General features: G+C 32.2%; 2 protein-coding genes across 3 annotated transcripts; both read left to right on the top strand.

Moving 5' to 3' along the window:
- Positions 1-3,635: 3,635 nt before the first annotated feature.
- LOC102603785 (cytochrome P450 CYP72A219-like) lies at positions 3,636-7,041 on the top strand. Its single transcript, XM_006360117.2, has 5 exons — positions 3,636-3,986; positions 4,749-4,966; positions 5,629-5,864; positions 5,961-6,348; positions 6,428-7,041. The coding sequence occupies exons 1-5, from the start codon at positions 3,710-3,712 to the stop codon at positions 6,851-6,853; spliced, it is 1,545 nt and encodes a 514-aa protein (XP_006360179.1). The 5' UTR covers positions 3,636-3,709; the 3' UTR covers positions 6,854-7,041.
- A 2,452-nt stretch (positions 7,042-9,493) lies between these two features.
- LOC102603442 (dihydrofolate synthetase) lies at positions 9,494-15,973 on the top strand. Of its 2 annotated transcripts, none has more exons than XM_006360116.2 (11): positions 9,494-9,867; positions 10,009-10,106; positions 10,227-10,377; positions 10,630-10,692; positions 10,911-11,072; positions 11,401-11,592; positions 11,705-11,804; positions 12,699-12,830; positions 12,992-13,123; positions 14,503-14,853; positions 15,454-15,973. In XM_006360116.2, exons 1-10 carry the CDS (start codon positions 9,592-9,594, stop codon positions 14,841-14,843), a joined length of 1,647 nt encoding a protein of 548 aa, XP_006360178.1. In that variant the 5' UTR covers positions 9,494-9,591; the 3' UTR covers positions 14,844-14,853; positions 15,454-15,973. The 2 variants fall into 2 exon arrangements, with proteins under 2 accessions (XP_006360178.1, XP_015170212.1); XM_015314726.1 differs by lacking the exon at positions 15,454-15,973 and adding an exon at positions 15,259-15,446.
- Positions 15,974-16,225: the final 252 nt, after the last annotated feature.

The following is a 16,225-nucleotide window of genomic DNA, read 5'->3' as shown; positions in this document are numbered from 1 at the left end:
ATTTTATTTGATAAATTCGTTGATGTTTGTAATTTGTATAAAATTGCAAGGAATGATGTAGTAGTACCTTCTATAGGTAAAAGAAAAAAGGTTATTCTATTTTATTTTATTGGTAATTTTATCTTCGTTCTTTTTATTTTTGTAACTTATGTTTTTCTTATTCGACACCTATATTAAAGTTTGTAATATATTTTTTAAATAATTCACAATTATCGATTAACTCAAATATATACTGTCTAAAGGTTATTTTATTTTCATAAAAAGATGATATAATAAATTTAAATACTTTTACGACCGCGCGAAGCGCGGCCACTAGTTATATAATAAGACCAACGAAATCACTTCATGCATGTTTATGTGCTGACTGCTGCCTTCTTATAAATTGATTAAACTCCTTTTTATAATACGGTAGACATTGAAATTTTACGGACTCTATGAGACGTGTTTAATTTGAATTGAGACTCTAGAAGATGTGTTCAGTTTCAATTAGAATTTTAGGAGGCTACTCAACCCTAAACCCTATATAATGGGTACTAAACTCCCTTAAAAGGCATCTCAAAATATCCCATAAACTCTTGGGTATTTTTAAAGGGGAAAATTGTATATAATAGCAAACTATTAATTCAAATTAAATGCTATAAATATACTTTTGATTTAATTGTACCATATAGCAAACTATTGCTATTTTCGCCACTCTCCCTGGTGGAATCTCGCTCGCCACTCTCGTTTGGTGGCAGTATCGCTCGCCTCTCTCGCTTTTATACAAACACAAATGTATAAAAATGTGTTTGTGTTTGTATAAAGCGAGAGAAAATTGTATATACACATGCAAAGACATATATCTTTGTCCTATGCACTTATAATTATACAATACAAATATTTCTCTGCCCAGTTTTCTTTTGCCTTTCTCTCTTTTTCATTTTATACATACACAGATTATACAATTGATCTTTTGTATACAACTGCTTTCTTTTGTATATGTATAGCGAATTATACAATTGTCTTCTTTGTATATGTATAACGAATTATACAACTGTTTTTTGTATATGTATAGCGAATTATACATATATATGTTTGCTATGGAGCGCAATTATGCAAACTTTGCTATAGCATACAAATATGAATTTTGTGTTTGCTATATGTGAAAGTTGCTCTTTTTAAAGATCAAGATCTCAAAATATTCCACAAAAGTCATGGAATATTCATATAGAGGTTAAATCTAAATCATCCTAGTTCGAGAAATACGCCACTAACGGCCCTCGAATCATGGATAAATCTTAGAAGAGTAGAATCAAGGGAGGAACAGAATTGTACCCGCATATCTTGATCAATAAAATCATGTTTCTTCAGATTTTATTTGTGTGGTTTATTTATTTTCCATATGTTTAAAATTTGTTGCAAACAAATACAACACTTAATTTATTTCAAACTTTTTTAGTTTTTAAATTTCATGTCAAGTTAAAATAGACTAAACAAATTGAAACAAAAAAAATAATCTTTATGATTGATCTTTTATTAGAAAACTAGATACAAGAGCATGTATCAACACGAATCCAAAATATATTACTATCTCAATTTATGTGGCTTAGATAGATTTAGATAACGAAACAAAGTTTTTATTTGACCTAAATTTTTGTGTCTTTTTAAAAAAAAATATTTTTAGTTGTTAATTATCACTCTCTCTGTCCATCTTTACTTGTTTATTATATTATTTTGAAATGTCCAAGTCCAACAATATTAATTGTCTAGTTTATAATACCATGAATAATTTATCATGTTGTTCTATTTCATCCTTGCTATTAAATATAACTCTTTCTGTCCAACAATAGTTGTCCACTATACTATTTTGAAATATCCAACAATACTTGTTTCCTTTATAAAATCAATGAATGATTTTACAGTAAGTTCCTAATTTATCCTTATCATTAATTATAATCATTTTTCTATTACATTTTCAAGACATTGTATTAATTATATTCAAATGATGATATAATAAAATTACATTCTATTTATAGTTTCTTAAGAAGTGTCAAAGTCAATAGTGGACAAGCATTATTGAATAGAAGAAAATATTCATTTTTTAATGTTTAGATGAGTTATACTTAATAAGGGCGATTTAGTAAAATACATTTATTATCTACTGTTTCTTGATCAATATACCAAGTCAATAGTGAACAACTATTATTGAATAAAAGGGTATGATTTATAATATTTTTCATGTAATTTCTTTATAATAATATTTTTAAGCAATCTCTTAATAGTTAAATTATTGAAATTTTCGTTTTAATAATTAAAATGACAAAGCTACCTTTTCAATGCAATTTTCTAATTCCAAAAAACACATGTATAATAAAATTAAGGGAAATATCGTTTTTAATTGTATGCTTCTAGACTCTAGTTGCTTCTACTTTTTTTTATATTTTTTATAATATAATCACATCCACTCACGTATATTATTTTAAATTTTCCTGCTATAATTGTCCCACATGCTTAGTGCTTACTCAAACAGAACTTTAATAATTTTCCTTTGCTCCTCGTTGATAATGATTTAGAGACGCATAATATTTATTACTTAGTTTCTAAATGATTTAAAGCCACATAATATTTTCTTACTACTTAGTCTTTTTTTTAAAAATGTGTCAAATTTAAGTAATTCATATTATGGGACGAAAGGAATATATGTTTTTAAGTGTATATAAGAAGCTAGAGTAATATTTTTTACTCAGAAAATTGTCCACCATGAATAATTTATCATGTTGTTCTATTTTATCCTTGCTATTAAATATAACTCTTTCTGTCCAACAATAGTTGTCCACTATACTATTTTGAAATATCCAACAATACTTGTTTCCTTTATAAAATCAATGAATGATTTTACAGTAAGTTCCTAATTTATCCTTATCATTAATTATAATCATTTTTCTATTACATTTTCAAGACATTGTATTAATTATATTCAAATGATGATATAGTAAAATTACATTCTATTTATAGTTTCTTAAGAAGTGTCAAAGTCAATAGTGGACAAGTATTATTGAATAGAAGAAAATATTCATTTTTTAATGTTTAGATGAGTTATACTTAATAAGGGCGATTTAGTAAAATACATTTATTATCTACTGTTTCTTGATCAATATACCAAGTCAATAGTGAACAACTATTATTGAATAAAAGGGTATGATTTATAATATTTTTCATGTAATTTCTTTATAATAATATTTTTAAGCAATCTCTTAATAGTTAAATTATTGAAATTTTCGTTTTAATAATTAAAATGACAAAGCTACCTTTTCAATGCAATTTTCTAATTCCAAAAAACACATGTATAATAAAATTAAGGGAAATATCGTTTTTAATTGTATGCTTCTAGACTCTAGTTGCTTCTACTTTTTTTTTATATTTTTTATAATATAATAAAATATAATCACATCCACTCATGTATATTATTTTAAATTTTCCTGCTATAATTGTCCCACTTGCTTAGTGCTTACTCAAACAGAAAACTTTAATAATTTTCCTTTGCTCCTCGTTGATAATGATTTAGAGCCACATAATATTTATTACTTAGTTTTTAAATGATTTAAAGCCACATAATATTTATTACTAAAAATAATTGTGTCAAATTTAAGTAATTCATATTATGGGACGGAAGGAATATATGTTTTTAAGTGTATATAAGAAGCTAGAGTAATATTTTTTACTCAGAAAAATGGAGACAATTCAAATGATAGTAACAATATGTTGTTGTGCCATAGCAATTACTCTGTTATGGAAAGTACTGAATTGGGTTTGGTTCAATCCAAAGAAGTTGGAGAATTTGTTGAGGAAACAAGGGCTAAAAGGGAATTCATACAGACTATTATATGGGGACATGAAAGATGTTACTAGAATGATTAAGGAAGCTAATTCAAAGCCTATGAATATGTCTGATCATGATTTAGCACCAAGAATGATGCCTTTCTTTCTTGAAACCATCAACAAATATGGTATGTTTTCAACTTAACTTGTTATAGTAGGTTTAAATTTACTAAATTTTGTACTGTGTGATAGTGTGTATAACTTAAATTCATTAACACGATCAGAGTCAGAAATTGAAGTTTATAAGTTTTGAATATGACATGACATAAATTCATAGCCTTTTTATAAGTTATTGAGTAACTGGTAAAGTTGATGTCATGTGAGCAAAGTCGTGGAAACAACCTCAGAAATACAGTTTAAGGCTGTTTACAATATACTTTGATGATGTTGCACCAAGAATGGTGCTATTCTTTGTTGTAATCATAAAGAAAAAAAGAAATTTTGATCATTTATTCAATAAAAACATGTAAATCTTCTGTCATACTTTTATTGATAATCTGGTGAAAATAATACTAACTAGTTTTTCATATAAGTAGTAGATTAAATTCACTAATTTGTTATCCATTCATTTCCACAAACGAAGATAGAATTTGAAGTTTATGTTTTTTGAACTTGAAATTGAACCCTTAGTTTTCTTTAGTTATGAGGTTTGCAATTAAAAATATTTGTACATATTTAATGAACTTGCTAATACAAATAAGAAGTTTAGCTCGAAGCTCCTTGGTGTATGTAGTTTGTTTCAACTTTCTTCGAATTCGATGAAATTGTAATGAGCCTGTTCTCCTGAATTGTTTTTTTTTTTAATCTAAAGATCACTCTGTTCTCTTCAATCGGTTTAAATGTTTTATTTTGAAATTAGTACTAGTAGTAGTTAATCATGAGACATGCAGGGAAAAAATGTTTTACATGGATGGGTCCAAAACCACAAGTATTGATCATGGACCCTGAGCTTATAAAGGAAGTACTCTCGAAAACTTATTTGTATCAAAAGCCTGGTGGAAATCCATTAGGCAGCTTATTTGTACAAGGATTAGTAAGCTATGAGAAAGACAAATGGGCCAAAAATAGAAAAATCATCAATCCCGCGTTCCATCTAGAGAAGTTAAAGGTATGTCATTCAACTTTGTGATTGGTCAACCAGAAACTATTATGTTGGGCAATTCTTACTCTATCGATGGATAAAATCTTGCTTCTATCTCCTTTGATTTATCGTTTAATCTAAACTTTAATGTCATATGACTATTTCGAGTAATATAATATGTGCTACCTGATTTGAAAGTAGACAGGCATAGTAGTGGTTCTATAGGGACGGCAATGTTGTAGATTTTTCTTCCACCAATTGATAATATGCTCGCTCTTGCTTATCTGGCTAATGTTCCGGTTAAACATCTCTTTCCGCTTTGACTTTGTTTTCAATTTGATCTTGTATGTATTCCACATATGACTATTTTGAGTGATTTCTGCTGCATATTTTGAGTTAAGACAATTGGAGAATCATTTTATGGTTCAAAAAAGTCGAATCTTGTCTCGATCACCATTTGTCAGGACTATATTTGCGTAGCTTGTACTAAATGTTGCTCTTTATGCATTCAGAGAGGACTATGCTCGATCGGTGGAAGATTCTTAGATACGGATCTGTTTATTCCCACCTTATTTGTTATATGAACGATCTTTCTTTTGATTTAACCAGCAACTTGTACTAGATGGTGATGGCAATTCCTAATTCTGTTCAAGTGTTAGTGTCATTGACATTAGTCCTCTCTCAAACAGCATATGCTTCCAGCTTTTTACTTGAGCTGTAGTGAGATGCTGAGCAAATGGGAAGACGTTGAAGGCTCTCATGAGATAGATGTATGGCCTCACCTGCAGCAATTGACTAGTGATGTGATCTCTCGGACAGCTTTTGGTAGTAGTTATGAAGAAGGTAGAAAGATTTTTGAACTTCAAAATGAACAAGTTCCGCATTTTATCGAAGCTATGCGCTCAGTTTATATCCCAGGATGGAGGTAGCTTAATTCCCCTAAGAATGTAGCTGTAGTCCTCTATTACAAACTACACTAATTGATTAGTTCTAATTTTTGTTTTGTGTTACAATTTCAAAGATTTTTGCCAACAAAGAGGAACAGAAGAATGAAGGAAATAAAGAAGGATGTTCGGTCCTTAATTAGAGGTATTATTGATAAAAGATTGAAGGCAATGGAAGCTGGGGACGCCGATAATGAGGATCTATTGGGCATATTGCTGGAATCAAATTTTAAAGAAATTGAACAGCAGGGCGGAAACAAGGACTTTGGAATGAGCATCGATGAAATCATTGAAGAATGCAAGCTGTTCTATTTTGCTGGATCAGAAACTACATCAGTGTGGCTCCTATGGACTCTGGTGCTTTTAAGCAGGTATCAAGATTGGCAGGCACAGGCCAGAGAAGAAGTCTTGCAAGTGTTTGGGAGTCGGAAACCAGATTTTAATGGATTAAATCGTCTAAAAGTTGTAAGTATTCTAGTTTTGTTGGTTCAATTTCTGTGCCATGCTTGATATAACTACTGATAGAGGAGCATGCATGTTACAGGTAACGATGATCTTGTACGAGTCATTAAGGCTATATTCCCCGGTAACAACACTTACCCGACTAGCTATTGAAGACATTACGCTAGGAGAAGTATCTTTACCAGCTGGTGTGCTAGTTTCATTGCCAACGGTCATATTGCATCATGATAAAGAGATATGGGGTGAAGATGCAAACAAGTTCAATCCAGAGAGATTTAGAGAAGGAATATCAAGTGCAACAAAGGGTCAAGTTACATATTTTCCATTTAGTTGGGGTCCAAGAATATGCATTGGACAAAATTTTGCCATGTTGGAAGCAAAGATGGCTCTGTCTATGATCCTACAAACCTTTTCTTTCGAATTGTCTCCATCTTACACACATGCTCCTCAATACTCAGTAACCGTTCAGCCTCAGTATGGTGCTCCTCTTATTTTCCACAAACTATAATTTGATAGACTTTGTTCACATTCCGTTCACGGGTGAAGTTACAATATTAGATATAGGTTCTGAAACAATTTCTCTACCGCATAAAAATAGCGGTTAGTGTGTATTCCCCACCCTCCCTTAACCCGTATATTGGGTATGTTGTTGTTGTTGTGCTCATATATAAATAAATATTTTAATTACAGACCAATAACTCAAATGACCAATAACTCAAACAAGATATGGATTCAATGGCAAGTTCATAATTAATAAACTTTAAATCTTGAATCGTAAATATTTTAATTGCAGACTCAATAACTAAAATGAGCTATGAATTTAATGACAAGTTCAGAATTCATAAACTTTAAATCCTGAATTGAAAACTATTCTTTTATGCATCATTCAAATAAAACAAGGAACCTATAACGAATATGTTTAAATTGAAGAATGGCAAACAAACACCGTTTTCATTGAAAACTATTTTTTTATGCATCGTCCAACATGGATACTCTTTAACCAAAAACAAATGTTTATAAAAAATTCTCAAATTCTTTTTAACTTTTTAAAAAAAAAAAAAAAAAACCAACTTAACTCGTTTTTTTTTTTGTGCCGGTCACCTTTTTTTTGGTGATTCAAAATTCGATCATTTCCTCTTTTTTTTTATAACAACAGTTTATTTTTAAGCCAAATTTATTAGACGGAAAAGGGCCTAAAATACCCTTGAAGTATTAGAAATGGTACAAAACTACCCCTCATTCACCTATTGGCTCCAAAATACACTTGTCATCCAATTTTGGGTCCAAATTTGACCACTTTTTAACGAAGATTCATTTAAATTATTTAATTATTTTTTAAAATACATAGCGCTCAATCACTGATTATTTTAATTAATTAATAAGTATAATTTATAAACCCTCTCATTACTAATTAAACTTGTCCCAATTAATACACTCACCCCAAATTATAATTGCCCACCAATTAAACATAACCCTTTCACCCTTCATTCCCAATACATGTATAGAAACATTGCTTAATTACTCAATTATGTGTCTCTTCTCTGTATATTTTTAGCTATATTAGATTTGACTTATATTTCTGTTCATTTCCCTCATCAAAGTAATGCTGATTAGGTTGTTAGAACAAAAAATTAAGTCAAATCTCTTGTCCTGTATTTCAAACTCTTAATCGATCATTTGTCACAAAACTCCAGACTCCATCAACATGTAATGTTGTAAAACAAGAAAATTGTTGATTGTCATTTCCTACTTCCATTCAGTACTAATTCAAAGTGCTACATTTTCTGCACACATGAAAACATTACTATAACTCAAATGTTATAATGCGATATAAGAAGGCAATTTCTTTATGCAACATTGACATCAATCAGTCCACAACAAAGAAAATCAATAATTAACAGGTGTTGGGAACGAAGGGCGAAGAATTTTGTATAATAGGTGAGCAATTATGATTTGGGACGAGTTTAATTAGTAATGAGGGGTTTATAAATTATACTTATTAATTAATTAAAATAATTAGTGGTTGAGCGCTACGTATTTAAAAAAATAATTAAATAATTTAAATTAATATTAGTTAAAAAAAGTGGTCAAATTTGGACCCAAAGATGGATGACAAGGATATTTTGGAGCCAATAAGTGGATGACAAGGGTATTTTGGAGCCAATAGATGGATGAGGGATAGTTTTGTACCATTTTTAATACTTCGAGGATATTTTGGGCCATTTTCCGTTTATTAGATGGGTGATATTTGAATGAGCAAAATGCGACATGTTCCAATTAGGGGTGTTCACGGGTTGGTTTGGATCGGTTATTGGTTAAAACCAAAACCAAACCAAATTTAATCGGTTTTTAAATTATCAAAACCAAACCAAACCAAATATAATATACATTTTATCGGTTTGGTAGTTATCGGTTTCGGTTTGGTTTGGTTCGGTTATTCGGTTATTAATCATACACAAAAATAAAAGAAACAATTCATTCAAAATGTGAAAAAAAGTGACAGCAATCCATTCAAAACGAAAAATAGTTAGAATGACTTAAATTATTACTGAACTTTTGATCACTAAATTTACTATCAATAAAGCTTTAAAATTCACTATATTAGTCTAGAAGGAAGAGACAATAACATTTTCAGTCCCACAAGAATTGTCATAGACACTCATATACATGAAATCAATAAGATAAATGTTTCATCTTACGCATTTTTGTTTTCAATAAGTAAATTATAAAGAATTTTTTATGAAAATATGTATAAGATCTTTAAAATTGTTTAGAAAAATAATATATTAAGTATGTATATTAATAAAATATATGTATATAATTCATCGGTTCGGTTCGATTATTTCTTCGGTTTGTTTTTAAATAAAATCATAACCAAACCAAATACTATCGGTTTTCAAAAATCTAAAACCAAACCAAACCAAACCCAAATAAAATCGGTTTTATTTTATCGATTTGGTTTGAATAAAACCATAACCAAATCAAATACTATTGGTTTTCAAAAATCTAAAACCAAACCAAACCAAACCCAAATAAAATCGGTTTTATTTTATCGGTTTGGTTCGGTTTTTCGGTTTGAATCGGTTTTTATCCAAACCGTGAACACCCCTAGTTCCAATATATAAAAGGGACAATTTTAGCTAAAAACTCAACCAAACACACCCTTGTTTTCTGAAAGTTGTGGCAAGAACAGAAATGGCCGATTGAGAAGCAATGGTTTCTGCTCTGTAGTGTGAGGAACAAAAAATGAATAATCTTAGCATTCTCTGTCGATTGACTCGTTCAATTCAGAGAAATATGCTCTGCTCAGTTGCTGGACTTGTCCACAATACCCGTCATGCCTTCTCCACTTTACGAGAGGATCCAGAATTAGACGAAATGATGGAGTTTTTGGACAGTCTCAAGAACTTCGAGAAGTCAGGGGTTCCCAAAGGCGCAGGAACAGATTCCGAAGATGGTTTTGATTTAGGAAGAATGAGACGATTGATGGGATTAATGGGTAATCCCCAATCTAGGTTTAAGGTCAGATTTCCTTTCTCCATTTTACTATATTTAGTTCAATTTGTAGTTTCTTGCATCACATTGTATTAACTTATCTAGGATTTTACTGGGATTGATTGAGTTGTAGTGTACTCCTTGGTTCTAAAGTGAAAATTATTGTAGACTGTTCATATTGCTGGAACAAAAGGAAAAGGATCAACAGCTGCATTCCTCTCAAGTATACTGCGGGCAGAAGGATATTCTGTTGGTTGCTACACAAGGTATTGTCAAAGATGTTTTATTAGTAACAGTTAACACTGTTAAGTACTTATTTATAGCTGGGCACTTTGTGTACAATAGATGTAGTTTGTATGACTAGTTGATTTGCTGCATATGAGCAGTCCACATATACAGACTATCAGGGAGCGCATAACCTTGGGAAAATGGGGTGAGCCAGTATCAGCCAAGGCATTGAATCATCATTTCAATACAAGGAGGGAGGTTATTGAAAGGGCAGTGAAACTTGAGAATGGATGTCTCAGTCATTTTGAGGTTTTTTTCCCTTTCTTTTAGCTAGCAATACATAACTGATTGAAAGATGGTTTGTGATTAGTCATCACTCATCAGTGAAAACTCCTTGATGCTTTCCTCCCCTGGAATTAGCTTTAACAGTCTCCATTTCTGGCTTTGATTTCTATAGTTCCAAGAATGTGCTTTCTCCAAAGGACTCTTTAGTTCTCATTTTTGGTCTGCTTCTGTATATGGTCTTGTCTAATTTTCTTCTTCTTTTCCTTAAAATGTCAGGTTTTTACTGCTATTGCGTTCAGCCTATTTGCTGAAGAAAATACTGAAATTGCAGTTGTGGAGGTTAAACACACTAACTTGACTCTTTTCTCTACAATAGCTATACTTTTTTTCCCCACTTCCTTTGTTCCTTCCACCGTAGTTGGTGTTTAAATAATAATCTTTAGACTATATTAGATAGTTGGTCTTCCTTCTTCTTTTTCTTTTCCTTTTCCTCCAAGATCAAAATTTTCTTTCCACTTGTGCTTACATTAACATTTTATATTTCTCCTACCATATAGGCTGGATTGGGTGGAGCACGAGATGCCACTAATGTTATTTCGGGTCCTGATCTTGCTATATCAATCATAACCACTGTTGGCGAGGAACATCTGGATGCACTTGGGGGCTCTTTGGAAAGTATAGCGGTGGCAAAATCAGGAATAGTTAAAAATGGGCGTCCAGTTAGGTGGTCTTTCCTTCACCTATCCATTGGATATATTCAAAGATGAATATTTCTTCTTGAAATTGTGTTTGATCTGATGTTTTCTGTTTAGGGTTTTCTAGACATAAGTGATTTCACACATTGGGCAAACAGCTCATGCCCTACATTGGTTGTATTTATTTTTTACTAGTCTGCTGGTTCTAACCTCAAACTTTGATGAGATAGTAAAGATGATTAACGTCTTAATGTTCTCTGTGTAGTATGTTATGTTAAAAATTATTATTAATAATTTTATTTGCTGTTGGATCAACTATGCTTGACTTGCTTCAAATGATTCAATATTTCAGCTAGTTATAGGAGGTCCACTCGTTCCATCTATTGAGTACATTCTTCGTAGGAAAGCATCTTCTATGTCTTCACCAGTGGTATCAGCATCTGATCCGGGAAATAGAAGCGCTTTGAAAGGCTTCTGTGAAGTGACTGGCATACCACGCCAATTATGTGACATAGTGCTCCAGATTGAGAAGGACTATGATCCGGTATAAACTGATCTTCATTTGTGGTTCATAAATGACACATTGGACTTTTTGAAACTTGTTCAATTTCTAACAACATAACAAGTTATTAATTGCTTTTTCATAAATAGTGCAGTCTATTGAACTTCTAGGTGTGAAATTACGCATGCTTGGAGCTCACCAACTTCAGAATGCTGTAACTGCTACATGTGCAGCATTATGCCTTAATAAGCAAGGTAAGGACTCAAATTTTTCCTTTGTTCTTACTTCAAAAATAGTTCTTGCAAGTTAATAAATCTTCGACTATGATGGGAATTGAAATCGTATAACCTTGTTTTCTAGTCATTAGAAACATTAACGGAGTTGGTTAGGTGCTCAGTTAATATATGCTATGGATTGGCTTTCTAATGTCACTTCCTGAAACCTGTATCTGTGTGCCTACTCACAAGGAAAAGTAGATCAGCTTTGTTGTCAGTTTAGTTACGATGTTTCTCTAACAGTACGGATTAGCTGATGCATTATGGGGATTATATAGCCTTGTATTATTCATTTTGATAGGTATTCAACCTTGTATTCTGATATGCGCTACAGATTTGACATACTTTTATGGGGTTCAGGACACTAAAACTGCATAAATCATTGGGCTTACTGCTTGCTCTGTGAAATGGAACCCTCATCTCAAAGCTTTTCCCTTTTTATGTTGTTGATTTGAAAGATTTATCTTGGCAAATCTCGTGTACTCTGTTACATTAATGGCAGTCAGGTCAAGCTCTACCTTTAATCCCATAACATGCTAGAGTTATTCAAGGGGCATTTAGCTAACAACACATGCTTGACCCCATTAATTTGGTATTTCCTCTTTTCAGTTGTGGGTTAACCTCTAATTGGGATGATTTCTCCTAATTGACACTAGTAGTTTTGGAAAAGGATAGACGTGGAGTTAATCTTAAAGCTTCATAAGACGCAGATTGTAATGTCTTCTAATAATGGATACAAGTTATTTTAACTACAAAGTTTACATTGACAATGTGAGGTACTTGATTGAATTATTTTGATACTTTGCTTGTATAATATGATTAACTATCAACTTTCTTTCTTAACTTCATTCTTGTAATGGGTCTAAATACAAGGATGGAGTTTGTCCAGTGGAGCTATTCGTACTGGTCTGGAGAGTGCATTTTTGCAAGGCAGAACCCAAATATTGTCTTCAGAAGAAGCTAATTTACTTGGAGTATCTGGAGCAACTGTACTACTTGATGGAGGTTGAATCTTGTTGTTCTTATTGTTAGTCATGCACTTGTGCATGCGTCTATATATGTGTTACATAGCCATGGATAATACAGTGTTTTACATCTGTTTTCAAGAGTTGTAATTGTCAGTCTATTTAGAAGTGGATAGTATGATAACAAATAAACATTTTCAGCACATACGAAGGAATCTGCCAGGGCTTTGGAAAACACGTTGCAGATGACATTTCCGAAGGCAAAAATGGTTCTTGTGGTTGCTATGGCGAATGACAAGGATCATCTAGGTTTTGCAAGAGAGTTAATTTCAGGTTTGACCAATTTTGGATTTCTTTGTCACGTATCCATATCCTTTTTTAGTTGACGAGTTCTTAGATCATTTACACATTTAATTTTTCAATTATTGCTTAGCTGTAGCCTGAAGATTGTGGAATAGTTTTGTTGTCAATTTGACCCCCTTTGCGTGTTTGCTAGTGTTACTTTGCAACTAAATACTTGTCCTAAAACTTTTACTCTTTGGAGGCTTAATGAAAACTTGAAACTATAGAGAAGTACACTAGAGAGCAATGTCTTAGGACAAATAGAAGTAAGACATAATACATTGCACGTTTAAACCCTATAAGAAGAATGAAGGTGAAGTATGATTAGACAGAATTGTGATGCCTAATAAATACAATATGGACATCTGGACTTCGTCTTTAAGTAGAATGGCATGATAGATGAATGCAAAACATAGAGTTTAAAAATAATGACTTAAACAGAGGAGTCTTACGAGAATGATATGTGATAAACAGATACTTGAAACTATTATGAGACAACGATGTTATATGGCTATGAATGGTTGGGTCTCCAAACCTAATGTATCCACAAGATATATGTTTATGGAATGCAGATGTTAAAAGTTAGATTTGCCTTCATTCAAGACGAGTCAAGACTGACGAAGATTAGAAATGGTAACATCCGATAGAGGGTTCAAATGGATCATGTAGAGGATTTTAAGAGTGGGTTGCCTGAGATGGTTTTGTTATGTCCCACATAGACCTCATATGCACCATCTTCCGGTGTGACGATATGATAATTGGAGGTGCTAAAAAGGGATGGGGTAAGTTAAAATTTGGATGTATGAAATGAATGAGTCCTGCGACGGCGAGAATGTTTACAATGAATGTCGGGCCATTAAACCTAAATATCCATAAGATGAATGTCATTAAAATGTGGATATTAAAGATGAATGTGTGGTCATAAAGATTGAACAGTAGTAGAAATGATGATGTATGATAAAGGGTTCAAGTGGCAGACACAAGAATATATGAGAGAAGTTTGTCTGAGATGATTTTGTTTTGTCCTACATAGACTTCAGTACAATAGGTAACAACCACCCATGCAAGACTACTCCAGTCTCCAGATGATTTTGTTATGTGCTACGTAGACTTATAACTCCATATTGAGACATAGAGAGTACTAAAAGTAGCAAACTTTTCCAAATATGTAACGTTGTTCACTCTCTTCTGGCCATTTACATGTTTTTAGCTACTTATACAAACAAGGTGAGTTCTAAATGAAATGTGAATCATCAGTTTTCTAACATTAGAGTGTTTGTCTCTAACATTATACTTGCATTTCACATGTTTTTTGGTATTTGATTGTTGTATTATAAATGACTCCACTAAGACAATCATTCTTTTGGCAGTTGGGGATTTGGATGCTGTATTTTCTACAGAAGTTGACATCGCTGGTGCTAAATCAAGAATGGCTTCAGCATCTTTGTTGAAATGTGCTTGGGTCAATGCTTCGAGAGAGATGAATATGAAGGTTCTTGACCTCAAAGTTGCAGAAAGTGAGGATCAATCACTTCAAGCTGCAGGGATAGTGAAATCTCAAAGTATTTTACTTGCGGAGGGATCATTATTGGCTTGTATAAGGGCTGGTGTTAAGATCCTTAATGAAAGAGCTGGAGAACAACCTGGCATTTTAGTAGTCACGGGTTCTTTGCATATTGTTTCCGCTGTTTTAGGCTACTTGCACAGCTGACTCCTATTTGGTAAGAGAACTTCCATTTTGGGTACTATTCTGAAAACATTTGATATATAATTACTTATTAAAGGGGAATGAATTTATCAACTAATTGTCAAATGTCAAATGAGCTAGGGTCGAGACTATATGCATTTTCTGTATCAATTCTACTCTATTAAGGTCTTTTTATTGTTGAATTACTTGTAAAAAGAATGATCATTTCTCCTTCTGTCATGCACACGGATATCTTCTGGCCTTATGATTGCTATAGCATTGCTTGTTCTCTCTCTATACACAATACTAAAAGATGTATTTTGTTAGTGAAGAATTTTCCAGTTTACATGATTGCTACTATAAAATGGCATTATCTTGATATATTGTCAGCTAGTTCTAGAGACTATTTATGCTATAATATGGCACTATATGTTTTAAGGTCTTGCCAGAGCCCTTTGATGAGTTGAGTTCTAAAATGAACTTAGGAGGTTCAGAGTCCTGAAATTGTTCGTGCAAAAGTTGAATAGCTGAACTGTGGATGACTGGATGAATCCTTGGCTCTTACTTTGGTCCTATGAATGTACAATTTTTTACGATAATGACACGTGGGTTTTGAATATGTATCTCCTTGCAGCCCAGTTGTTGAAGCCAATTTAACTCATTACATGGATCTCTCTGGCTTCTGGAGCAGGAAGAAAAACGTACTTCTCTTCCCACACTCTTATAAGGTATTAGCAAACTTTATGCAATTGAGGATCAGTGGAACAGGTTTGCTATACTGTTTTGGGGGACATGCATTTACCTTGGGACAAAATCGGAGCTAACATGCAGAAGTCTAAAGCTAACGTCAATTTAGCCCTACCTAATTTTCATAGCTAATAAGCTCTCAGTTCAAATTCATCAGCTACATTAGCATGCATTCCTAGCAACTATTTACTACGGCCATTCCTACTAGTATCAAACAAAGTTTATTTAGTGCCAACGCTGTAAGTTGAAGAAAAGTTTGTTGTGTAAAGCTTCCCATATGGGGTAGTCTTGCTTGGATGGTTGTTACCTGTTGTACGTAAAATGTTTGTTTTGATGGTAACTTAATCTTATTGTATTCATTATTATGTGATGACGAAAAGTTCATTATAATTGATTTGGTGTGATCAGTGATGGCTTTGTTATTTATTTATTTTTATCATTTTGTCTTGTTTTTTATTATTTAATAATTTTATTTTATCGTTTATTTTAGGGATAAGGGTCTGAAAAATACCTCAACTTTGATCGAATTTGCTGTTGTTATACTAAACTTTAATGAGGACCTATTACCTCCTTAGACTATTTAATACCGTATTTTAAAACATATATATTTGCCCACGTGGACATAAAAAATAATGTAAAATTATAAATAGTAATGTGTC

Source organism: Solanum tuberosum, unplaced genomic scaffold, assembly GCF_000226075.1.
Source record: "Solanum tuberosum cultivar DM 1-3 516 R44 unplaced genomic scaffold, SolTub_3.0 scf00315, whole genome shotgun sequence".
NCBI lineage: Eukaryota > Viridiplantae > Streptophyta > Magnoliopsida > Solanales > Solanaceae > Solanum > Solanum tuberosum.
The sequence above is the reverse complement of the archived record's forward strand: the minus strand, read 5'-3'. Positions and strand labels throughout refer to the sequence as shown.

What these genes read in the sequence shown, in the direction of transcription:
- LOC102603785 (XM_006360117.2), top strand. Translation starts at nt 3,710, where the DNA reads ATGGAGACAATTCAAATGATAGTAACAATATGTTGTTGTGCCATAGCA. An exon ending in TGAAACCATCAACAAATATG is followed by an intron (nt 3,987 to 4,748) that starts GTATGTTTTCAA and finishes TGAGACATGCAG; the next exon opens with GGAAAAAATGTTTTACATGG. An exon ending in GATTAAATCGTCTAAAAGTT is followed by an intron (nt 6,349 to 6,427) that starts GTAAGTATTCTA and finishes TGCATGTTACAG; the next exon opens with GTAACGATGATCTTGTACGA.
- LOC102603442 (XM_006360116.2), top strand. Translation starts at nt 9,592, where the DNA reads ATGAATAATCTTAGCATTCTCTGTCGATTGACTCGTTCAATTCAGAGA. An exon ending in TCTGTTGGTTGCTACACAAG is followed by an intron (nt 10,107 to 10,226) that starts GTATTGTCAAAG and finishes GCATATGAGCAG; the next exon opens with TCCACATATACAGACTATCA. An exon ending in GATGTCTCAGTCATTTTGAG is followed by an intron (nt 10,378 to 10,629) that starts GTTTTTTTCCCT and finishes TTAAAATGTCAG; the next exon opens with GTTTTTACTGCTATTGCGTT.